The 24779-nt window shown below is 69.7% G+C and overlaps 1 protein-coding gene across 2 annotated transcripts in view; it reads left to right on the top strand.

Moving 5' to 3' along the window:
- Positions 1-24779, top strand: part of LOC140424699 (uncharacterized) — a 159952-nt gene that overhangs the window by 17268 nt on the left and 117905 nt on the right. For both annotated transcript variants that reach the window (XM_072507987.1, XM_072507986.1), the window contains exon 4: positions 3576-4655. In XM_072507987.1, coding sequence (XP_072364088.1) covers positions 3576-4655 — 1080 coding nt within the window. The remainder of the gene's footprint in view (positions 1-3575; positions 4656-24779) is intronic.

Genomic DNA, 24779 nt, shown 5'->3' with positions numbered 1-24779 from the left:
ACTTGGTGGGAATGTGAGTGGTCAAGATGATTTACCAGTTGTGTTTACCAGGGATGTACTTCTGAGGCTGTATAAGGCTCTTTTTGGACACCGTTTGGAATATTGTGAGCAGTGTTGGGCCTGGAATGAAGAGCTTGTCGTATGAGGAACGGTTGAGGACTCTGGGTCTGTACTCGTTGAAGTTTAGAAGGATGGGGGGGGGATCTTATTAAAACTTACTGGATGCTGCGAGGCCTGGATAGAGTGGATGTGGAGAGGATGTTTCCACTTGTAGGAAAAACTAGAACCAGAGGACACCATCTCAGACTAAAGGGACGATCCTTTAAAACAGATGAGGAGGAATTTCTGGAGCCAGAGGGTGGTGAATCTGTGGAACTCTTTGCCGCAGAAGGCTGTGGAGGCCAAATCACTGAGTGTCTTTAAGACAGAGATAGATAGGTTCATGATTAATAAGGGGATCAGGGGTTATGGGGAGAAGGCAGGAGAATGGGGATGAGAAAATATCAGCCATGATTGAATGGGCCGAGTGGCCTAATTCTGCTCCTATGTCTTATGGTCTAATGGAGTGAGTGGGCAGAGACATGGCAGATGCAGTATAACATGGATAAATGCGAAGACACCCACATTGGACGGAGAAACAGAATTTCAGAGTATTATTTAAATTGTGGTAGACTGGAAAATGCTGACCTACAAAGGGAACTGGGTGTCCATGTACACCAGTCACTGAAAGCAAGCATGCAGCTAAAGCAAGCAGTTAGGAAGGCAATTGGTACTCTGGCCTTCATTGCAAGAGAACTTGGAATGCAAGGATGCCTTACTGCAGCTGTACAGAGCGTTGGTGAGACCACACCTGGAGTATTATCCTTATCTAAGAAAGGATATGCTTGCCATAGAGAGAGTGCCACAAAGGTTCGCCATGCTGATTCCTGGGATGGCAGGACTGTCTTTTCAGAAGAGATTGGGTTGACAGGGCCCACATTCACTGGAATATAGAAGAATGAGAGGGGATCTAATTGCAACATAGTATTCTGACAGGGCTGGACACACTAGATGCAAGAATGTTTTTTCCTCTGGCTGGAGGATCTAGAACAGGAGATCACAGTATCAGGATACGGGGTAGGACATTTAGGACTGAGGTGAGGAGAAGTCCTTCACTTCAAGTGGTGACCCTGTTATCACGACCCTCTGAGCTAGGGTGCGGTTAAATCCAGCCCCACTGGAGCCGGAGTCGCAACGCAAGTGTAATTAGACGTTATTTTAAATACCCGAGGACCTTGGCTGACCCCAATAAACTGCAGCCACCAGGTTTGCAACTTTAACACAACTACCATTTTATTACGTACAGTATTATAATTAAACTGACGGAAAATGTAACGAACTATCTAATACCCATTTCCAACCCCCCCCCCCCCCCTTCCCACTCACCCCACTCGACACACACACATACACAGACAACATAGAGGGGAAGAGGATTGGAAAGGGAGGCAGTGCTAACCACTGTGCCGTCCTGTCCACTCCTGAGGCTTTTCCATTCCTCATTGTTTAATGGCAGCTTTGACTTCATCCATGCTTGGTTAGTGTGGAAGGGAAGTGAATGAGTTACCAATTTAGAAGCATGCTGGGAATATTAACTATATTTTAACACTGCTTTTGAGCGAAAATAAGGAGGTCAATTAATGTAAACCAAATACTGCTTAGTAAGTGGTACTGGCTTTATTATGATAATAAGTTGTTCTTCCGAAGGACAACAAAATGCATACTCGAATTGTTTTTAAACCAAGGGCAAAACATTCATATTTCCTCTTACGTATGTTCCCAAGCTTTATCTCTTCAAAGTTGTTTATTTCAACCTATAAATATAATGGTTTTTGACTGCATAACCCAGAGTGCAGTGATTTCCTAAGCATTTCCCCATTTAGAAAATAGTCTATGCCTAAATTCCTCCTTCCAAAGTGCATAACCTCACACGTTTCCACATTGTATTTTATTTGCCACTTCTTTGCCCACTCTCCTACCCTGTCCAAGTCCTTCTGCAGCCCCCTTGCTTCCTCAATACTACCTGTCCCTCTACAGATCTTTGTATGATCTGCAAACTTAGCAACAGTGCCTTCAGTTCCTTCCTCCAGATCATTAATGTATATTGTGAAAAGTTGTGGTCCCAGCACTGACCCCTGAGGCACACCACTAGTCACCGGCTGCCATCCTGAAAAGGACCCCTTTATCCCCACTCTCTGCCTTCTGCCAGTCAGCCAATCCTCTATCCATGCCAGGATCTTACCCTGAACACCATGGGCTCTTAACTTATTTAACAGTCTCCTATGCGGCACCTTGTCAAAGGCCTTCTGGAAATCTAAATAAATCACGTCCACTGGTTCTCCTTTGTCTAACTTGCTTGTTACTTCCTCAAAGAACTCTAACAGATTTGTCAGACACGACCTCCCTTTGACGAAGCCGTGCTGACTCAGTCCTATTTTATCATGCACTTCCAAGTGCTTCGCAATCACATGTTTAATAGCAGACTCTAAAATCTTACCAATGACCGAAGTCAGGCTAACCGGCCTATAATTTCCCGTCTTCTGCCTCCCTCCCTTCTTAAACAGTGGTGTTACATTAGCCACCTTCCAGTTCTCTGGGACCCTTCCTGCCTCCAGTGATTCCTGAAAGATCACCACCAATGCCTCCACAATTTCCTCAGCTGTCTCTTTTAGGACCATGGGGTGTAGTCCATCTGGTCCAGGTGACTTATCCACCTTCAGACCCTTCAGTTCCCCCAGAATCTTCCCTTCATGATGGCCACTACTCTCACCTCTGCCCCCTGATTCTCCTGGAGCTCTGGCATCCCACTGGTGTCTTCCACCGTGGTCTCTTGCTGATGTCTTCCACCGTGGTCTCTTGCTGATGCCTTCCACAGGACCACTTGCTGATCGATGCCTTACTGGTTTTCCGTTTAATCATTACTAAATAGAGCTCCTCCGCCCCACAGCGGGGGAGCTCGTCTCTGCAAGAACCACTGGGAAGACAATCATTCCCACCCGGTAAGTCCCATGCGGGATACTACAGTGGGAACTTTCAGGTGGTGGTGGTGCTCCCATGCGCCTGCTTCCCTCGTCTTCTAGTTCGTGGAGGCCGTAGGTTGGGAAACTGCTGACAAGGCAGGCACTGGCCTGTTGCTACAGTTCATCTTGCTTATGATATATACTACGTCACTGTGCATTGGCTGCACAGATGAAAGGGGTGACGATCAGGCAGGCTGCTTGTCCTGCTGATGTCAAGCTTCTTGAGTTTTGTTGGCCCCCTTCTCATCCAGCCAAGTGCAGTGTTCCTCCACATTCCTGACTTGTGCCTTGTAGATGGTGGACATGATTTGGGATGTCAGGAGGGGAGTTACCCTCTGCAGTATCCCAGCTTCTGACATCTTATGGCGACAGTATTTGAATGATTGCTCTAGCTCAGTTTCGGCTCACTGGTAACCATCTGGGCGTTGATGGTGCAGGATTCAACGATGAGAATGTTGCTGAATGTCAAAGGTATGAGTCTCCATCTGTATTTTTTAACACTATATAATTCTCTTGTAGGGAATATCTCCTTCTGCACTTGGACGCCAGATGGATTCCATGAAGATCCACAGGACAACACCAGTTATTATTTCTGCGCCTCTGGCCAAACACATCACATTCCTTGTGAACCAAGTTTAGTCTTCAGCCCAACAATAGTTGCATGTGTCCATCCAATACAGATCCCAACAACAACAATGGAGATCCCAACAACAACACTGGAGACAACAACAACAACAACAGAGATCCCAACAACAACACTGGAGACAACAACAACAACAACAGAGATCCCAACCACAACAACAACACTGGAGACAACAACAACAACAACAACAGAGATCCCAACCACAACAATGGAGACAACAACAACAACAACGGAGATCCCAACCACAACAATGGAGACAACAACAACAACAACGGAGATCCCAACAACAACAACAACAGAGATCCCAACCACAACAATGGAGACAACAACAACAACGGAGATCCCAACAACAACAATGGAGACAACAACAACAACAACAACAGAGATCCCAACCACAACAACAACAACAACAACAGAGATCCCAACCACAACAACAACAACAACAACAGAGATCCCAACCACAACAACAACAACAACAACAGAGATCCCAACCACAACAATGGAGACAACAACAACAACAACAACAGAGATCCCAACCACAACAACAACAACAACAACAGAGATCCCAACCACAACAACAACAACAACAACAGAGATCCCAACCACAACAACAACAACAACAACAGAGATCCCAACCACAACAATGGAGACAACAACAACAACAACAACAGAGATCCCAACCACAACAACAACAACAACAACAGAGATCCCAACCACAACAATGGAGACAACAACAACAACAACACTGGAGACAACAACAACAACGGAGATCCCAACCACAACAATGGAGACAACAACAACAACAACGGAGATCCCAACAACAACAACAACGGAGATCCCAACAACAACAACAACGGAGATCCCAACAACAATAAAGATGACCCCTTCCAAAACAAAGGAAACCACTATAGCGATAAAGACATCAACAATAGATTCTTCAATAACCGTCACTCCAGGTAAGAAGAGAAAGAAGCTTAGTGATATATTTATGTTGAGAAAATTGCTCTATTTGCTCAGAAGAAAATGCACAATTTATCACATGGGAGTAAAACACCAGACAGCTTGAAATCCTACTGATAGAAATGAGTTCATTCATAGATTCATACAAAGGAAAGTATTTAATAAGAACATTTCAGCAGGTCTGGCAGCCTCTGTGGAGATAGGAATAAAGTTAACATTCAAAGTCCAAATAATCCTTCTTCAGAGCTACAGAGAGGGAAAAACGGGATGGGTTTTATATTATTTAAGTGGAGCAAAATAGGACAGTGATAGGTATGAGCTAGGAGAGATTGCAACAGCAGTGTTTAGGTCACAAGACAGAGGAAGTATTAATGGCAGTGTGATGGACTAAAGAAGGTGCTGATAGTGACATGAAGGTAAGAAAGCAGAATGTTTTACTGAGAGAACTAAAAGCCGATGCTCAGTGAAAGCAAAACTAAAAACAAGTGGCAGATGGCCCTGTGTGGGTTGTATTGGGATAAAATACATGTTTTCTTGACTAAATAAAGATGGAGGAGAAAGTTCACAATCTAAAGTTGTTGAACTCAGTTTTGAGTCTAGAACATAGAACATTCCAGCGCAGTACAGGCCCTTCGGCCCTCGATGTTGCGCCGACCTGTGAAACCACTCTAAAGCCCATCTACACTATTCCCTTATCGTCCATATGTCTATCCAATGATCATTTGAATGCCCTTAGTGTCCACTACTGTTGCAGGCAGGGCATTCCACGCCCTTACTACTCTCTGAGTAAAGAACCTACCTCTGACATCTGTCCTATATCTCTCTCCCCTCAATTTAAAGCTATGTCCCCTCGTGCGAGACATCACCATCCGAGGAAAAAGGCTCTCACTGTCCACCCTATCCAATCCTCTGATCATCTTGTATGCCTCAATTAAGTCACCTCTTAACCTTCTTCTCTCTAACGAAAACAGCCTCAAGTCCCTCAGCCTTCCCTCATAAGATCTTCCCTCCATACCAGGCAACATTCTGCTAAATCTCCTCTGCACCCTTTCCAATGCTTCCACGTCCTTCCTATAATGCGGCGACCAGAATTGCAGCAATACTCCAAATGCGGCCGCACCAGAGTGTTGTACAGCTGCAACATGACCTCATGGCTCCGAAACTCAATCCCTCTACCAATAAAAGCGAACACACCGTACGCCTTCTTAACAACCCTCTCAACCTGGGTGGCAACTTTCAGGGATCTATGTACATGGACACCGAGATCTCTCTGCTCATCCACACTGCCAAGAATCTTACCATTAGCCCAGTACTCTGTCTTCCTGTTATTCCTTCCAAAATGAATCACCTCACACTTTTCTGCATTAAACTCCATTTGCCACCTCTCAGCCCAGTGCTGCAGCTTATCTATGTCCCTCTGTAACAAACCTGTCCAATCGGAAGGTGGGGTGTTGCCCTTCCAGGTTGTTTTGGGCTTCAAAGATTTCTGGAGCATTTGGGCCGTTTCTGCAGGATGTGGGACCAGTACAAACTGGACAGGTTACATCTGGGCAGGACTTAGACCGGTGTCCTAAGGGGAGTAGTTGCTAGAGTGGTTGGGGAGCATTTAAACTAAAATGGCAGGGAGGCAGGGACCTATGCAAGGAGACAAAGGAGAGGGAAACAAGGGCAAAAACAATAGACAAAAAGGAGAATAAGAAAAGTGATAGGCAGACAAATCAAGGGCCAGATTCAACCAGTGAAAAATAGTGGGAACCAAGCAAGATATGCGGGGAGCATTCACAATAAAGTGGATCAAGTAATCATAGATGTAAATAGGTATGATCTGGTTAGGGTTAAGAAGAAATGGCTGCAGGCTGACCAGGGATGAGAATTGCACATTCAGCGGTATTCAGTATTTAGGAAGGACAGACAAAAAGGAAAAGATGGCAGGGTTGCATTGCAGGTTAAAGAGGAGATTAACGCAAGAGGGAGGAGAGATATTAGCTCCGTCAATGTGGAATCTGTACTGTTGGAGCTGAGAAGCACAAAGGGCAAAAAACGTTAGTGGGGTTTGGATATCGGTTCCCAAAGGGTTGTGGTGATGTTGGAAATGGCATTAAACAGGAAATTTGAGATGCATGCAATAAGGGAGTATCTGTAATTATAGGTGATTTTAATCTGCGTATAGATTGGGCCAATTAAATAGCCCCCGCTCCCCCCCAGCCCCCGCTCCCCCCCCCAGCCCCCGCTCCCACCAAGCCCCTGCTCCCCCCCCAGCCCCCGCTCCCACCCAGCCCCCGCTCCCCCAAGCCGCACCCAGCCCCCGCTCCCCCCCAGCCCCCGCTCCCCCCCAGCCCCCGCTCCCACCCAGCCCCCGCTCCCCCGCAGCCCCCGCTCCCACCCAGCACCCGCTCCCCCCCAGCCCCCGCTCCCCCCCAGCCCCCGCTCCCCCCCAGCCCCTGCTCCACCCCAGCCCCACCCAGCCCCAGCCAGCCCCCACTCCCACCCAGCCCCCGCTCCCCCCCAGCCCCCGCTCCCCCCCAGCCCCCGCTCCCCCCCAGCCCCCGCTCCACCCCAGCCCCACCCAGCCCCAGCCAGCCCCCGCTCCCCCCAGCCCCGCTCCCACCCAGCCCCCGCTCCCACCCAGCCCCCGCTCCACCCCAGCCCCACCCAGCCCCAGCCAGCCCCCGGTCCCCCCCCAGCCCCACCAAGCCCCCGCTCCCATCGAGCCCCCGCTCCCCATCAGCCCCACCCAGCCCCCAATCCCAACCAGCCCCCGCTCCCCCCCAGCCCCCGCTCCCCACAACCCCACACAGCCCCCGCACCCCCCCAGCCCCACCCAGCTCCCGCAACCCCCCAGCCCCCACTCCCCCCCAGCCCCACCCAGCCCACGCTCCCCCCCAGCCCCACCAAGCCCCCGCTCCCACCCAGCCCCCGCTCCCCATCAGCCCCACCCAGCCCACGCTCCCCCCAGCCACCGCTACCCCCCAGCCCCACCCAGCCCCCGCTCCCACCCAGCCCCCGCTCCCACCCAGCCCCACCCAGCCCCGCTCCCCCAGCCCCCGCTCCCCCAGCCCCACCCAGCCCCGCTCCCCCCAGCCACCGCTCCCCCACAGCCCCACCCAGCCCCGCCCTCACCAGCCCCCGCTCCCACCCAGCCCCCGCTCACCTCCAGCCCCCGCCCCCACCCAGCCCGACCCAGCCCCCACTCCCCCCAGCCCCCGCTCCCACCCAGCACCACCCAGCCCCGCCCTCACCAGCCCCCGCTCCCACCCAGCCCCACCCAGCCCCCACTCCAACCCAGCCCCACCCAGCCCCCGCTCCCACCAAGCCCCCGCTCACACCTAGCCCCACCCACCCCCCACTCCCACCCAGCCCCACCCAGCCCCCGCTCCAGCCCAGCCCCACCCAGCCCCGCTCCCACCCAGCCCCACCCAGCCCCCGCTCCCACCCAGCCCCACCCAGCCCCCGCTCCAGCCCAGCCCCACCCAGCCCCGCTCCCACCCAGCCCCACCCAGCCCCCGCTCCCACCCAGCCCCACCCAGCCCCCGCTCCAGCCCAGCCCCACCCAGCACCCGGTCCCCCCCAGCCCCACCCAGCCCCTGCTCCGCCCCAGCTCACGCTCACACACAGCCCCCGCTCCCCCCAGCCCCCGCTCCCACCCAGCCCCCGCTCCCCCCAGCCCCACCCAGCCCCCGCTCCCCCCAAGCCCCACAGAGCCCCCGCTCCCCCCAGCCCCCGCTCCCACCCAGCCCCCGCTCCTCCCCAGCCCCACCCAGCCTCTGCTCCCCCCCAGCCCCACACAGCCCCCGCTCCCACCCAGCGCCCGCACCCCCCAGCCCCACCCAGACCCCGATCCCACCCTGCCCCACCAGCCCCCGGTCTCACCCAGCCCCGCTCCCACCCAACCCACGCTCCCAGCCAGCCCCCGCAACCACACAGCCCCCGCTCCCACCCAGCCCCATCCAGCCCCCGCTCCCCCCCAGCCCCACCCAGCCCCCGCACCCCCCCCAGCCCCACCCAGCCCCCGCACCCCCCAGCCCCATCCAGCCCCCGCTCCCCCCCAGCCCCACCCAGCCCCCGCACCCCCCCAGCCCCACCCAGCACCCGCTCCCACCAGCCCCACCCAGCTCCCGCAGCCCCCCAGCCCCACCCAGCCCCCGCACCACCCCAGCCCCACCCAGCCCCCGCTCCCACCAGCGCCACCCAGCTCCCGCTCCCCCCCAGCCCCACCCAGCCCCCGCTCCCCCCCAGCCACACCAAGCCCCCGCTCCCACGCAGCCCCCGCTCCCACCCAGCCTCACCCAGCCCCACCCAGCCCCCGCTCCCACCCAGCCCCAACCAGCCCCCGCTCCCACCCAGCCCCAACCAGCCCCCGCTCCCACCCAGCCCCACCCAGCCCCCGCGCCCACCCAGACCCCGCTCCCACCCAGCCCCACCCAGCCCCCACTCCCACCCAGCCCCACGCAGCCCCCACTCCCACCCAGCTCCCGCTCCCCCCCCCAGCCCCCGCTCCCACCCTGCTCCACCCAGCCCCGCTCCCCCCCAGCCCCCGCTCCCACCCAGCCCCACCCAGCCCCGCTCCCACCCAGTCCCGCTCCCACCCAGTCCCGCTCCCCCAGCCCCCGCTCCCACCCAGCCCCACCCAGCCCCCGCTCCCACCCAGCCCCACCCAGCCCCCGCTCCCACACAGCCCCCGCTCCCACCCAGCCCCACCCAGCCCCCGCTCCCACCCAGCCCCACCCAGCCCTGCTCCCACCCAGCCCCCGCTCCCACCCAGACCCGCTCCCACCCAGCCCCCGCTCCCACCCAGCCCCCACTCCCACCCATCCCCCGCTCCCACCCAGCCGCACCCAGAACTCACTCCCACACAGCCCCACCCAACCCCGCTCCCCCCCAGCCCCACCCAGCCCCCGCTCCCACCCAGCCCCCGCTCCCCCCCAGCCCCCGCTCCCACCCAGCCCCACCCAGACCCCGCTCCCACCCAGCCCCAACCAGCCCACGCTCCCACCCAGCCCCACCCAGCCCCCACTCCCACCCAGCCCCACCCAGCCACGCTCCCCCCCAGCCACCGCTACCCCCCAGCCCCACCCAGCCCCCGCTCCCACCCAGCCCCCGCTCCCACCCAGCCCCACCCAGCTCCGCTCCCCCAGCCCCACCCAGCCCCGCTCCCCCCAGCCACCGCTCCCCCACAGCCCCACCCAGCCCCGCCCTCACCAGCCCCCGCTCCCACCCAGCCCCCGCTCACCTCCAGCCCCCGCCCCCACCCAGCCCGACCCAGCCCCCACTCCCCCCAGCCCCCGCTCCCACCCAGCACCACCCAGCCCCGCCCTCACCAGCCCCCGCTCCCACCCAGCCCCACCCAGCCCCCACTCCAACCCAGCCCCACCCAGCCCCCGCTCCCACCAAGCCCCCGCTCACACCTAGCCCCACCCACCCCCCACTCCCACCCAGCCCCACCCAGCCCCCGCTCCAGCCCAGCCCCACCCAGCCCCGCTCCCACCCAGCCCCACCCAGCCCCCGCTCCCACCCAGCCCCACCCAGCCCCCGCTCCAGCCCAGCCCCACCCAGCCCCGCTCCCACCCAGCCCCACCCAGCCCCCGCTCCGACCCAGCCCCACCCAGCCCCCGCTCCAGCCCAGCCCCACCCAGCACCCGGTCCCCCCCAGCCCCACCCAGCCCCTGCTCCGCCCCAGCTCACGCTCACACACAGCCCCCGCTCCCCCCAGCCCCCGCTCCCACCCAGCCCCCGCTCCCCCCAGCCCCACCCAGCCCCAGCTCCCCCCAAGCCCCACAGAGCCCCCGCTCCCCCCAGCCCCCGCTCCCACCCAGCCCCCGCTCCCACCCAGCCCCCGCTCCTCCCCAGCCCCACCCAGCCTCTGCTCCCCCCCAGCCCCACACAGCCCCCGCTCCCACCCAGCGCCCGCACCCCCAGCCCCACCCAGACCCCGATCCCACCCTGCCCCACCAGCCCCCGGTCTCACCCAGCCCCGCTCCCACCCAACCCACGCTCCCAGCCAGCCCCCGCACCCACACAGCCCCCGCTCCCACCCAGCCCCATCCAGCCCCCGCTCCCCCCCAGCCCCACCCAGCCCCCGCACCCCCCCCAGCCCCACCCAGCCCCCGCACCCCCCAGCCCCATCCAGCCCCCGCTCCCCCCCAGCCCCACCCAGCCCCCGCACCCCCCCAGCCCCACCCAGCACCCGCTCCACCCCAGCCCCACCCAGCTCCCGCAGCCCCCCAGCCCCACCCAGCCCCCGCACCCCCCCAGCCCCACCCAGCCCCCGCTCCCACCAGCCCCACCCAGCTCCCCCCCAGCCCCACCCAGCCCCCGCTCCCCCCCAGCCACACCAAGCCCCCGCTCCCACGCAGCCCCCGCTCCCACCCAGCCTCACCCAGCCCCACCCAGCCCCCGCTCCCACCCAGCCCCAACCAGCCCCCGCTCCCACCCAGCCCCAACCAGCCCCCGCTCCCACCCAGCCCCACCCAGCCCCCGCGCCCACCCAGACCCCGCTCCCACCCAGCCCCACCCAGCCCCCACTCCCACCCAGCCCCACGCAGCCCCCACTCCCTCCCAGCTCCCGCTCCCCCCCCCAGCCCCCGCTCCCACCCTGCTCCACCCAGCCCCGCTCCCCCCCAGCCCCCGCTCCCACCCAGCCCCACCCAGCCCCGCTCCCACCCCGTCCCGCTCCCACCCAGTCCCGCTCCCCCAGCCCCCGCTCCCACCCAGCCCCACCCAGCCCCCGCTCCCACCCAGCCCCACCCAGCCCCCGCTCCCACACAGCCCCCGCTCCCACCCAGCCCCACCCAGCCCCCGCTCCCACCCAGCCCCACCCAGCCCTGCTCCCACCCAGCCCCCGCTCCCACCCAGACCCGCTCCCACCCAGCCCCCGCTCCCACCCAGCCCCCACTCCCACCCATCCCCCGCTCCCACCCAGCCGCACCCAGAACTCACTCCCACACAGCCCCACCCAACCCCGCTCCCTCCCAGCCCCACCCAGCCCCCGCTCCCACCCAACCCCCGCTCCCACCCAGCCCCCGCTCCCCCCCAGCCCCCGCTCCCACCCAGCCCCACCCAGACCCCGCTCCCACCCAGCCCCAACCAGCCCACGCTCCCACCCAGCCCCACCCAGCCCCCACTCCCACCCAGCCCCACCCAGCCACGCTCCCCCCCAGCCCCCGCTCACACCCAGCCCCACCCAGCCCCCGCTCACACCCAGTCCCGCTCCCACCCAGCCCCCGCTCCCACCCAGCCCCCGCTCCCACCCAGCCCCGCTCCAACACAGTCCCGCTCCCACCCAGCCCCGCTCAGTCCACGCTCCCACCCAGCCCCACCCAGCCCCCTCTCCCACCCAGCCCCGCTCCCACCCAGCCCCACCCAGCCCCCGCTCCCACCCAGCCCCACCCAGCCCCCTCTCCCACCCAGCCCCCGCTCCCACCCAGCCCCCGCTCCCACCCAGCCCCCGCTCCCACCCAGACCCGCTCCCACCCATCCCCCGCACCCACCCAGCCCCCGCTCCCACCCAACCGCCGCTCCCACCCAGCCCCCGCTCCCACACATCCCCCGCTCCCCCCAGCCCCCGCTCCCACCCTGCCCCACCCAGCCCCCGCTCCCACCCAGCCCCACCCAGCCCCCGCTCCCACACAGCCCCCGCTCCCACCCAGCCCCACCCAGCCCCGCTCCCCCCCAACCCCACCCAGCCCCCACTCCCAACCAGCCCCCGCTCCCCCCCAGCCCCACCCAGCTCCCGCAGCCCCCCAGCCCCACCCAGCCCCCGCTCCCCCCCAGCCCCACCCAGCCCCCGCTGCCCCCCAGCCCCACCCAGCGCCCGCTCCCACCCAGCATCCGGTCCGACCCAGCCCCCACTACCACCCAGCCCCTACTCCCACCCAGCCCCCGCTCCCACCCAGCCCCCACTCCCACACAGCCCCTGCTCCCAACCAGCCCTCGCTCCCCCCAGCCCCACCCAGCAGCCCCCACTCCCAACCAGCCCCCGCTCCCCCCCAGCCACACCCAGCCCCCGCTCCCCCCAGCCCCACCCAGCCCCCACTCCCCCCCCAGCCCCACCCAGCCCCCGCTCCCCCCAGCCACACCCAACCCCCGTTCCCCCCAGCCCCACCCAGCCCCCGCTCCCCCCCAGCCCGACCCAGCCCCCGCTCCCTCCCAGCCCCACCCAACCCCCGCTCCCAGCCAGCCCCCGCACCCACACAGCCCCCGCTCCCACCCAGCCCCATCCAGCCCCCGCTCCCCCCCAGCCCCACCCAGCCCTCACTCCCACCCAGCCCCACCCAACACCGCTCCCCCCCAGCCCCACCCAGCCCCCGCTCCCCCCAGCCCCACCCAGCCCCCGCTCCCCCCCAGCCCCACCCAGCCACCGCTCCCCCCCAGCCACACCAAGCCCCCTCTCCCTCCCAGCCCCACCCAGCCCCCGCTCCCCCCCAGCCCCCACTCCCACCCAGCCCCACCCAGCCCCCGCGCCCACCCACACCCCGCTCCCACACAGCCCCACCCAGCCCCCACTCCCACCCAGCCCCACCCAGCCCCGCTCCCACCCAGCCCCACCCAGCCCCCGCTCACACCCAGTCCCGCTCCCACCCAGTCCCGCTCCCACCAAGCCCCCGCTCCCACCTAGCCCCACTCAGCCCCCGCTCCCACCCAGCCCCACCCAGCCCCGCTCCCACCCAGCCCCCGTTCCCACCCGTCCCCCGCTCCCACCCAGCCCCCGCTCCCACCCAGCCACACCCAGCCCCCGCTCCCACCCCGCCCCTGCTCCCACCCAGCCCCTGCTCCCACCCATCCCCCGCTCCCACCCAGCCACACCCAGCCCCCACTCCCACCCAGCCCCCACCCCACCCAGCCCCCACTCCCACCCAGCCACACCCAGCTCCTGCTCCCACCCAGCCCCCGCTCCCACCCAGCCCCCGGTCTCACCCAGCCCCCGGTCTCACCCAGCCCCCGCTCCCACCCAGCCCCCTCTCCCACCCAGCCCCCTCTCCCACCAAGCCACACCCAGCCCCTACTCCCACCCAGCCCCCGCTCCCACCCATCCCCCGCTCCCACCCAGCCCATGCTCCTACCCATCCCCCGCTCCCACCCAGCCACACCCAGCCCCTGCTCCCACCCATCCCCCGCTCCCACCCAGCCCCGCTCCCACCCTTCCCCCGCTCCCACCCAGCCCCCGCTCCCACCCAGCCACACCCATCCCCCGCTCCCACCCAGCCACACCCAGCACCTGCTCCCACCCAGCCCCCGCTCCCCTCCAGCCCCACAGAGCCCCCGCACCCACCCATCCCCGGCTCCCCCCAGCCCCACCCAGCCCCCGCTCCCACCCAGCGCCCGCAGCCCCCAGCCCCACCCAGACCCCGCTCCCACCCTGCCCCACCAGCCCCCGGTCTCACCCAGCCTCGCTCCCACCCAACCCCCGCTCCCAGCCAGCCCCCGCACCCACACAGCCCCCGCTTCCACCCAGCCCCATCCAGCCCCCGCTCCCACCCAGCCCCACCCAGCCCTCACTCCCACCCAGCCCCACCCAACACCTCACCCCGCCAGCCCCACCCAGCCCCCGCTGCACCCCAGCCCCATCCAGCCCCCACTTCCCCCCCAGCCCCACCCAGCAGCCCCCACTCCCAACCAGCCCCCGCCCCCCCCAGCCCCACCCAGCTCCCGCAGCCCCCCAGCCCCACCCAGCCCCCGCTCCCACCCAGCCCCACCCAGCCCCCGCTGCCCCCCCAGCCCCACCCAGCCTCCGCTCCCCGCCAGCCCCACCCAGCCCCCGCTCCCCCCCAGCCCCACCCAGTCCCCACTCCCCCCCAGCCACACCAAGCCCCCGCTCCCTCCCAGCCCCACCCAGTCCCCACTCCCCCCCAGCCACACCAAGCCCCCGCTCCCCCCCAGCCCCAACCAGCCCCCACTCCCCCCCAGCCCCACCCAGCCCCCGCTGCCCCCGCGCCCCACCCAGCCCCCGCTCCCGCCCAGCCCCACCCAGCCCCCACTCCCCCCCAGCCACACCAAGCCCCCGCTCCCCCCCAGCCCCATCCAGCCCCCGCTCCCCCCCAACCCCACCCAGCCCCCACTCCCAACCAGCCCCCGCTCCCCCCCAGCCCCACCCAGCTCCCGCAGCCCCCCAGCCCCACCCAGCCCCCGCTGCCCCCCAGCCCCACCCAGCTCCCGCTCCCACCCAGCATCCGGTCCGACCCAGCCCCCACTACCACACAGCCCCTACTCCCACCCAGCCCCCGCTCCCACCCAGCCCCCACTCCCACACAGCCCCTGCTCCCAACCAGCCCCCGCTCCCCCCAGCCCCACCAAGCAGCCCCCACTCCCAACCAGCCCCCGCTCCCCCCCAGCCCCACCCAGCTCCCGCAGCCCCCCAGCCCCACCCAGCCCCCGCTCCCCCCAGCCCCACCCAGCCCCCGCTCCCCCCCAGCCCCACCCAGCCCCCGCTCCCCCCCAGCCACACCCAACCCCCGCTCCCCCCAGCCCCACCCAGCCCCCGCTCCCCCCCAGCCCCACCCAGCTCCCGCAGCACCCCAGCCCCACCCAGCCCCCGCTCCCCCCAGCCCCACCCAGCCCCCGCTCCCCCCCAGCCCCACCCAGCCCCCGCTCCCCCCCAGCCACACCCAACCCCCGCTCCACCCAGCCCCACCCAGCCCCCGCTCCCCCCCAGCCCCACCCAGCCCCCGCTCCCTCCCAGCCCCACCCAACCCCCGCTCCCAGCTAGCCCCCGCACCCACACAGCCCCCGCTCCCACCCAGCCCCATCCAGCCCCCACTCCCCCCCAGCCCCACCCAGCCCTCACTCCCACCCAGCCCCACCCAACACCACTCCCCCCCAGCCCCACCCAGCCCCCGCTCCCCCCCAGCCCCACCCAGCCCCCGCTCCCCCCCAGCCCCACCCAGCCACCGCTCCCCCCCAGCCACACCAAGCCCCCTCTCCCTCCCAGCCCCACCCAGCCCCCGCTCCCCCCCAGCCCCCACTCCCACCCAGCCCCACCCAGCCCCCACTCCCACCCAGCCCCACCCAGCCCCGCTCCCACCCAGCCCCACCCAGACCCCGCTCACACCCAGTCCCGCTCCCACCCAGTCCCGCTCCCACCAAGCCCCCGCTCCCACCCAGCCCCACCCAGCCCCCGCTCCCACCCAGCCCCGCTCAGCCCCGGCTCCCACCCAGCCCCACCCAGCCCCGCTCCCACCCAGCCCCCGTTCCCACCCGTCCCCCGCTCCCACCCAGCCACACCCAGCCCCCGCTCCCACCCCGCCCCTGCTCCCACCCATCCCCCGCTCCCACCCAGCCACACCCAGCCCCCGCTCCCACCCAGCCCCCACCCCCACCCAGCCCCCGCTCCCACCCAGCCACACCCAGCTCCTGCTCCCACCCAGCCCCCGCTCCCACCCAGCCCCCTCTCCCACCAAGCCACACCCAGCCCTGCTCCCACCCAGCCCCTACTCCCACCCAGCCCCGCTCCCACCCATCCCCCGCTCCCACCCAGCCCATGCTCCTACCCATCCCCCGCTCCCACCCAGCCACACCCAGCCCCTGCTCCCACCCATCCCCCGCTCCCACCCAGCCCCGCTCCCACCCTTCCCCCGCTCCCACCCAGCCCCCGCTCCCACCCAGCCACACCCATCCCCCGCTCCCACCCAGCCACACCCAGCCCCTGCTCCCACCCAGCCCCACAGAGCCCCCGCTCCCACCCATCCCCCGCTCCCCCCAGCCCCACCCAGCCCCCGCTCCCACCCAGCGCCCGCACCCCCCAGCCCCACCCAGACCCCGCTCCCACCCTGCCCCACCAGCCCCCGGTCTCACCCAGCCTCGCTCCCACCCAACCCCCGCTCCCAGCCAGCCCCCGCACCCACACAGCCCCCGCTCCCACCCAGCCCCATTCAGCCCCCGCTCCCCCCCAGCCCCACCCAGCCCTCACTCCCACCCAGCCCCACTCAACACCTCACCCCCCCAGCCCCACCCAGCCCCCACTCCCACCCAGCCCCCGCTGCCCCCCAGCCCCATCCAGCCCCCACTTCCCCCCCAGCCCCACCCAGCAGCCCCCACTCCCAACCAGCCCCCGCTCCACCCCAGCCCCACCCAGCTCCCGCAGCCCCCCAGCCCCACCCAGCCCCCACTCCCCCCCAGCCCCACCCAGCCCCCGCTGCCCCCCCAGCCCCACCCAGCCCCCGCTCCCCCCCAGCCCCACCCAGCCCCCGCTCCCCCCAGCCCCACCCAGCCCCCGCTCCCCCCCAGCCACACCAAGCCCCCGCTCCCTCCCAGCCCCACCCAGCCTGCGCACCCTCCCAGCCCCAACCAGCCCCCACTCCCCCCCAGCCCCACCCAGCTCCCGCAGCCCCCCAGCCCCAGCCAGCCCCCGCTCCCCCCCAGCCCCACCCAGCCCCCGCTGCCCCCCCAGCCCCAGCCAGCCCCCGCTCCCCCCCAGCCCCACCCAGCCCCCGCTCCCCCCCAGCCCCACCCAGCCCCCACTCCCCCCCAGCCACACCAAGCCCCCGCTCCCCCCCAGCCCCACCCAGCCCCTACACCCCCCCAGCCCCACCCAGCCCCCTCTCCCCCCCCAGCCCCACGCAGCCCCCGCTGCCCCCCCAGCCCCACCCAGCCCCCGCTCCCCCCCAGCCCCACCCAGCCCCCGCTCCACCCCAGCCCCACCCAGCCCCCTCTCCCCCCCCAGCCCCACGCAGCCCCCGCTGCCCCCCCAGCCCCACCCAGCCCCCGCTCCCCCCCAGCCCCACCCAGCCCCCGCTCCACCCCAGCCCCACCCAGCCCCCTCTCCCCTCCCAGCCCCAATCAGCCCCCATACCCCCCAGCCCCACCCAGCCCCCGCACCCCCCCAGCCCCACCCAGCTGCCGCAGCCCCCCAGCCCCACCCAGCCCCCGCTCCCCCCCAGCCCCACCCAGCCCCCGCTGCCCCCCCAGCCCCACCCAGCCCCCGCTCCCCCCCAGCCCCACCCAGCCCCCGCACGCCCCCAGCCCCACCCAGCCCCCGCTCCCCCCCAGCCCCACCCAGCCCCACTCCCCCCCAGCCACACCCAGCCCGCGCTCCCACCCAGACCCCGCTCCCACCCAGCCCCACCCAGCCCCCACTCCCACCCAGCCCCACCCAGACCCCGCTCCCACCCAGCCCCCGCGCCCACCCAGACCCCGCTCCCACCCAGCCCCAACCAGCCCCCGCTCCCACCCAGCCCCACCCAGCCCCCACTCCCACCCAGCCCCACCCAGCCACGCTCCCCCCCAGCCCCCGCTCACACCCAGCCCCACCCAGCCCCCGCTCACACCCAGTCCCGCTCCCACCCAGCCCCCGCTCCCACCCAGCCCCCGCTCCCACCCAGCCCCCGCTCACACCCAGTCCCGCTCCCAGCCAGCCCCCGCTCCCACCCAGCCCGCGCTCCCACCCAGCCCCGCTCAGTCCACGCTCCCACCCAGCCCCACCCAGCCCCCGCTCGCACCCAGCCCCACCCAGCCCCCGCTCCCACCCAGCCCCCGCTCCCACCCATCCCCCGCACCCACCCAGCCCCCGCTCCCACCCATCCCCCGCTCCCACCCAGCCCCCGCTCCCACACATTCCCCGCTCCCCCCAGCCCCCGCTCCCACCCAGCCCCACCCAGCCCCCGCTCCCACCCAGCCCCACCCAGCCCCCGCTCCCACACAGCCCCCGCTCCCACCCAGCCCCACCCAGCCCCCGCTCCCACCCAGCCCCGCTCCCACCCAGCCCCCGCTCCCACCCAGACCCGCTCCCACCCAGCCCTCGCTCCCACCCAGCCCCCGCTCCCACCCATCCCCCGCTACCACCCAGCCCCCGCTCCCACCCATCCCCCGCTCCCACCCAGCCCCCGCTCCCACACATCCCCCGCTCCCACCAAGCCCCCGCGCCGACCCAGCCACAACCAGCCCCCACTCCCACCCAGCCCCACTCCCACCCAGCCCCCGCTCCCACCCAGCCCCCACTCCCACCCAGCCCCTGCTCCCAACCAGCCCCCGCTCCCCCCAGCCCCCGCAGCCCCCCAGCCCCACCCAGCCCCAAATCCAACCCAGCCCCACCCAGCCCCGCTCCCCCCCAGCCCCACAGAGCCCCCGCTCCCACACATCCCCCACTCCCCCCCAGCCCCACCCAGCCCCCACTCCAACCCAGCCCCACCCAGACCCCGCTCCCACCCTGCCCCACCAGCCCCCGGTCTCACCCAGCCCCGCTCCCACCCAGCCCCGCTCCCACCCAACCCCCGCTCCCAGCCAGCCCCCGCACCCACACAGCCCCCGCTCCCACCCAGCCCCATCCAGCCCCCGCTCCCCCCCAGCCCCATCCAGCCATCACTCCCACCCAGCCCCACCCAGCCGCCGCACCCCCCTAGCCCCATCCAGCCCCCGCTCCACCCCAGCCCCACCCAGCCCTCACTCCCACCCAGCCCCACCCTACACCGCTCCCCCCCAGCCCCACCCAGCCCCCGCACCCCCCTAGCCCCACCCAGACCCTGCTCCCACCAAGCCCCACCCAGCCCCTGCTCCCACCAGCCCCACCCAGCCCCCGCTCCCCCCCAGCCACACCCAGCCCCCGCTGCCCCCCAGCCCCATCCAGCCCCCGCTCCCCCCCAGCCACACCCAGCCCCCGCTGCCCCCCAGCCCCATCCAGCCCCCGCTCCCCCCCAACCCCACCCAGCCCCCAATCCCACCCAGCCCCCGCTCCCACCCAGCCCCCACTCCCACACAGCCCCTGCTCCCAACCAGCCCCCGCTCCCCCCCAGCCCCACCCAGCTCCCGCAGCCCCCCAGCCCCACCCAGCCCCCGCACACCCCAGCCCCACCCAGCCCCCGCTCCCCCAGCCCCACCCAGCCCCCGCTCCCCCCCAGCCACACCCAACCCCCGCTCCCCCCAGCCCCACCCAGCCCCCGCTCCCCCCCAGCCCCACCCAACCCCCGCTCCCAGCCAGCCCCACCCAGCCCCCACTCCCCCCCAGCCCCACCCAGCCCCCGCTCCCTCCCAGCCCCACCCAACCACCGCTCCCAGCCAGCCCCCGCACCCACACAGCCCCCGCTCCCACCCAGCCCCATCCAGCCCCCGCTCCCCCCCAGCCCCACACAGCCCTCACTCCCACCCAGCCCCACCCAACACCGCTCCCCCCCAGCCCCACCCAGCCCCCGCTCCCCCCCAGCCCCACCCAGCCCCCGCTCCACCCCAGCCCCACCCAGCCCCCGCTGCCCCCCAGCCCCACCCAGCCCCCGCTCCCCCCCAGCCCCACCCAGCCCCCGCTCCCTCCCAGCCCCACCCAGCCTGCGCTCCCCCCCCAGCCACACCCAGACCCCGCTCCCCCCCAGCCCCACACAGCCCCCACTCCCACCCAGCCTCACCCAGCCCCACCCAGCCCCCGCGCCCACCCAGACCCCGCTCCCACACAGCCCCACCCAGCCCCCATTCCCACCCAGCCCCACCCAGTCCCGCTCCCCCCCAGCCCCCGCTCCCACCAAGCCCCACCCAGCCACGCTCCCCCCCAGCCCCCGCTCACACCCAGCCACACCCAGCCCCGCTCCCCCCCAGCCCCCGCTCACACCCAGCCACACCCAGCCCCCGCTCACACCCAGCCCCCGCTCACACCCAGCCACACCCAGCCACGCTCCCCCCCAGCCCCCGCTCACACCCAGCCACACCCAGCCCCCGCTCACACCCAGCCCCCGCTCACACCCAGCCACACCCAGCCACGCTCCCCCCCAGCCCCCGCTCACAACAACCACACCCAGCCCCCGCTCACACCCAGTCCCGCTCCCACCTAGTCCCGCTCCCACCCAGCCCCCGCTCACACCCAGCCCCACCCAGCCCCCGCTCACACCCAGCCCCACCCAGCCCCCGCTCACACCCAGTCCCGCTCCCACCCAGTCCCGCTCCCACCCAGCCCCCGCTCCCACCCAGTCCCGCTCCCACCCAGCCCCCGCTCCCACCCAGCCCCCGCTCACACCCAGCCACACCCAGCCACGCTCCCCCCCAGCCCCCGCTCACACCCAGCCACACCCAGCCCCCGCTCACACCCAGTCCCGCTCCCACCCAGTCCCGCTCCCACCCAGCCCCCGCTCACACCCAGCCCCACCCAGCCCCCGCTCACACCCAGTCCCGCTCCCACCCAGTCCCGCTCCCACCCAGCCCCCGCTCCCACCCAGCCCCGCTCAGCCCCCGCTCCCACCCAGCCCCACCCAGCCCCGCTCCCACCCAGCCCCCGCTCCCACCCATCCCCCGCTCCCACCCAGCCCCCGCTCCCGCCCAGCCACACCCAGCCCCCGCTCCCACCGAACCCCCGCTCCCACCCAGCCACACCCAGCCCCCGCGCCCACCCAGCCCCCGCTCCCACCCCGCCCCTGCTCCCACCCATCCCCCGCTCCCACCCAGCCACACCCAGCCCCCGCTCCCACCCAGCCCCCACTCCCACCCAGCCCCCGCTCCCACCCAGCCACACCCAGCTCCTGCTCCCACCCAGCCCGCGCTCCCACCCAGCCCCCGGTCTCACACAGCCCCCGCTCCCACCCAGCCCCCTCTCCCACCCAGCCCCCTCTCCCACCAAGCCACACCCAGCCCTGCTCCCACCCAGCCACTACTCCCACCCAGCCCCCGCTCCCACCCATCCCCCGTTCCCACCCAGCCACACCCAGCCCCTGCTCCCACCCATCCCCCGCTCCCACCCAGCCTCCGCTCCCACCCATCCCCCGCTCCCACCCAGCCCCGCTCCCACCCTTCCCCCGCTCCCACCCAGCCCCCGCTCCCACCCATCCCACGCTCACACCCAGCCACACCCAGCCCCTGCTCCCACCCATCCCCCGCTCCCCACAGCCCCACCCAGCCCCCGCTCCCACCCAGCGCCCGCACCCCCCAGCCCCACCCAGACCCCGCTCCCACCCTGCCCCACCAGCCCCCGGTCTCACCCAGCCTCGCTCCCACCGAACCCCCGCTCCCAGCCAGCCCCCGCACCCACCCAGCCCCCACTCCCAGCCAGCCCCGCTCAGCCCCCGCTCCCACCCAGCCCCACCCAGCCCCGCTCCCACCCAGCCCCCGTTCCCACCCGTCCCCCGCTCCCACCCAGCCCCCGCTCCCACCCAGCCACACCCAGCCCCCGCTCCCACCCCGCCCCTGCTCCCACCCATCCCCCGCTCCCACCCAGCCACACCCAGCCCCCGCTCCCACCCAGCCCCCACTCCCACCCAGCCCCCGCTCCCACCCAGCCCCCGCTCCCACCTCGCCCCTGCTCCCTCCCATCCCCCGCTCCCACCCAGCCACACCCAGCCCCCGCTCCCACCCAGCCCCCACTCCGACCCAGCCCCCGCTCCCACCCAGCCACACCCAGCTCCTGCTCCCACCCAGCCCCCGCTCCCACCCAGCCCCCGGTCTCACCCAGCCCCCGCTCCCACCCAGCCCCCTCTCCCACCCAGCCCCCTCTCCCACCAAGCCACACCCAGCCGTGCTCCCACCCAGCCCCTACTCCCACCCAGCCCCCGCTCCCACCCATCCCCCGCTCCCACCCAGCCCATGCTCCTACCCATCCCCCGCTCCCACCCAGCCACACCCAGCCCCTGCTCCCACCCAGCCCCTGCTCCCACCCAGCCCCTACTCCCACCCAGCCCCCGCTCCCACCCATCCCCCGCTCCCACCCAGCCCATGCTCCTACCCATCCCCCGCTCCCACCCAGCCACACCCTTCCCCCGCTCCCACCCAGCACCCGCTCCCACCCAGCCACACCCATCCCCCGCTCCCACCCAGCCCCACAGAGCCCCCGCTCCCACCCATCCCCCGCTCCCCCCAGCCCCACCCAGCCCCCGCTCCCACCCAGCGCCCGCACCCCCCAGCCCCACCCAGACCCCGCTCCCACCCTGCCACACCAGCCCCCGGTCTCACCCAGCCTCGCTCCCACCCAACCCCCGCTCCCAGCCAGCCCCCGCACCCACACAGCCCCCGCTCCCACCTAGCCCCATCCAGCCCCCGCTCCCCCCAGCCCCACCCAGCCCTCACTCCCACCCAGCCCCACTCAACACCTCACCCCCCCAGCCCCACCCAGCCCCCACTCCCACCCAACCCCCGCTGCCCCCCAGCCCCATCCAGCCCCCACTTCCCCCCCAGCCCCACCCAGCAGCCCCCACTCCCAACCAGCCCCCGCTCCCCCCCAGCGCCACCCAGCTCCCGCAGCCCCCCAGCCCCACCCAGCCCCCGCTCCCCCCCAGCCCCCGCTGCCCCCCCAGCCCCAGCCAGCCCCCGCTCCCCCCCAGCCCCACCCAGCCCCCGCTCCCCCCCAGCCCCACCCAGCCCCCACTCCCCCCCAGCCACAACAAGCCCCCGCTCCCCCCCAGCCCCACCCAGCCCCCACTCCCCCCCAGCCTCACCCAGCCCCCTCTCCCCCCCCAGCCCCACCCAGCCCCCGCTGCCCCCCCAGCCCCACCCAGCCCCCGCTCCCCCCCAGCCCCACCCAGCCCCCGCTCCCCCCCAGCCCCACCCAGCCCCCACTCCCTCCCAGCCCCACGCAGCCTGCGCTCCCTCCCAGCCCCAACCAGCCCCCACTCCCCCCCAGCCCCACCCAGCCCCCGCACCCCCCCAGCCCCACCCAGCCCCCGCTGCCCCCCCAGCCCCACCCAGCCCCCGCTCCCCCCCAGCCCCACCCAGCCCCCGCTGCCCCCCCAGCCCCACCCAGCCCCCGCACCCCCCCCAGCCCCACCCAGCCCCCGCTGCCCCCCCAGCCCCACCCAGCCCCCGCTTCCCCCCCAGCCCCACCCAGCCCCCGCTGCCCCCCCAGCCCCACCCAGCCCCCGCTCCCCCCCAGCCCCACCCAGCCCCCGCTCCCCCCCAGCTCCACCCAGCCCCCACTCCCCCCCAGCCACACCCAGCCCGCGATCCCACCCAGACCCCGCTCCCACCCAGCCCCACCCAGCCCCCACTCCCACCCAGCCCCACCCAGACCCCGCTCCTACCCAGCCCCCGCGCCCACCCAGACCCCGCTCCCACCCAGCCCCAACCAGCCCCCGCTCCCACCCAGCCCCACCCAGCCACCACTCCCACCCAGCCACACCCAGCCACGCTCCCCCCAGCCCCCGCTCACACCCAGCCCCACCCAGCCCCCGCTCACACCCAGTCCCGCTCCCACCCAGCCCCCGCTCCCACCCAGCCCCCGCTCACACCCAGTCCCGCTCCCACCCAGTCCCGCTCCCACCCAGCCCCCGCTCCCACCCAGCCCCCGCTCCCACCCAGCCCCGCTCAGTCCACGCTCCCACCCAGCCCCACCCAGCCCCCGCTCCCACCCAGCCCCGCTCCCACCCAGCCCCACCCAGCCCCCGCTCCCACCCAGCCCCCGCTCCCACCCATCCCCCGCACCCACCCAGCCCCCACTCCCACCCATCCCCCGCTCCCACCCAGCCCCCGCTCCCACACATCCCCCGCTCCCCCCAGCCCCCGCTCCCACCCAGCCCCACCCAGCCCCCGCTCCCACCCAGCCCCACCCAGCCCCCGCTCCCACACAGCCCCCGCTCCCACCCAGCCCCACCCAGCCCCCGCTCCCACCCAGCCCCACCCAGCCCCGCTCCCACCCAGCCCCCGCTCCCACCCAGACCCGCTCCCACCCAGCCCCCGCTCCCACCCAGCCCCCGCTCCCACCCATCCCCCGCTCCCACCCATCCACCGCTCCCACCCAGCCCCCGCTCCCACCCATCCCCCGCTCCCACCCAGCCCCCGCTCCCACAAATCCCCCGCTCCCACCAAGCCCCCGCGCCGACCCAGCCACAACCAGCCCCCGCTCCCACCCAGCCCCCACTCCCACCCAGCCCCCGCTCCCACCCAGCCCCCACTCCCACCCAGCCCCTGCTCCCAACCAGCCCCCGCTCCCCCCAGCCCCCGCTCCCCCCCAGCCCCACCCAGCCCCCACTCCAACCCAGCCCCACCGAGCCCCCGCTCCCACCCAGCCCCCACTCCAACCCAGCCCCACCGAGCCCCCGCTCCCACCCAGCCCCCACTCCCACCCAGCCCCTGCTCCCAACCAGCCCCCGCTCCCCCCAGCCCCCGCTCCCCCCCAGCCCCACCCAGCCCCCACTCCAACCCAGCCCCACCCAGTCCCGCTCCCCCCAGCCCCACAGAGCCCCCGCTCCCACCCATCCCCCGCTCCTCGCCAGCCCCACCCAGCCCCCACT

Source organism: Scyliorhinus torazame, chromosome 6 (genome assembly GCF_047496885.1).
Source record: "Scyliorhinus torazame isolate Kashiwa2021f chromosome 6, sScyTor2.1, whole genome shotgun sequence".
In the NCBI taxonomy this organism is placed as follows: domain Eukaryota; kingdom Metazoa; phylum Chordata; class Chondrichthyes; order Carcharhiniformes; family Scyliorhinidae; genus Scyliorhinus; species Scyliorhinus torazame.
Note: the sequence above shows the minus strand (reverse complement) of the source record. Positions and strands in the feature narration are given on the sequence as shown.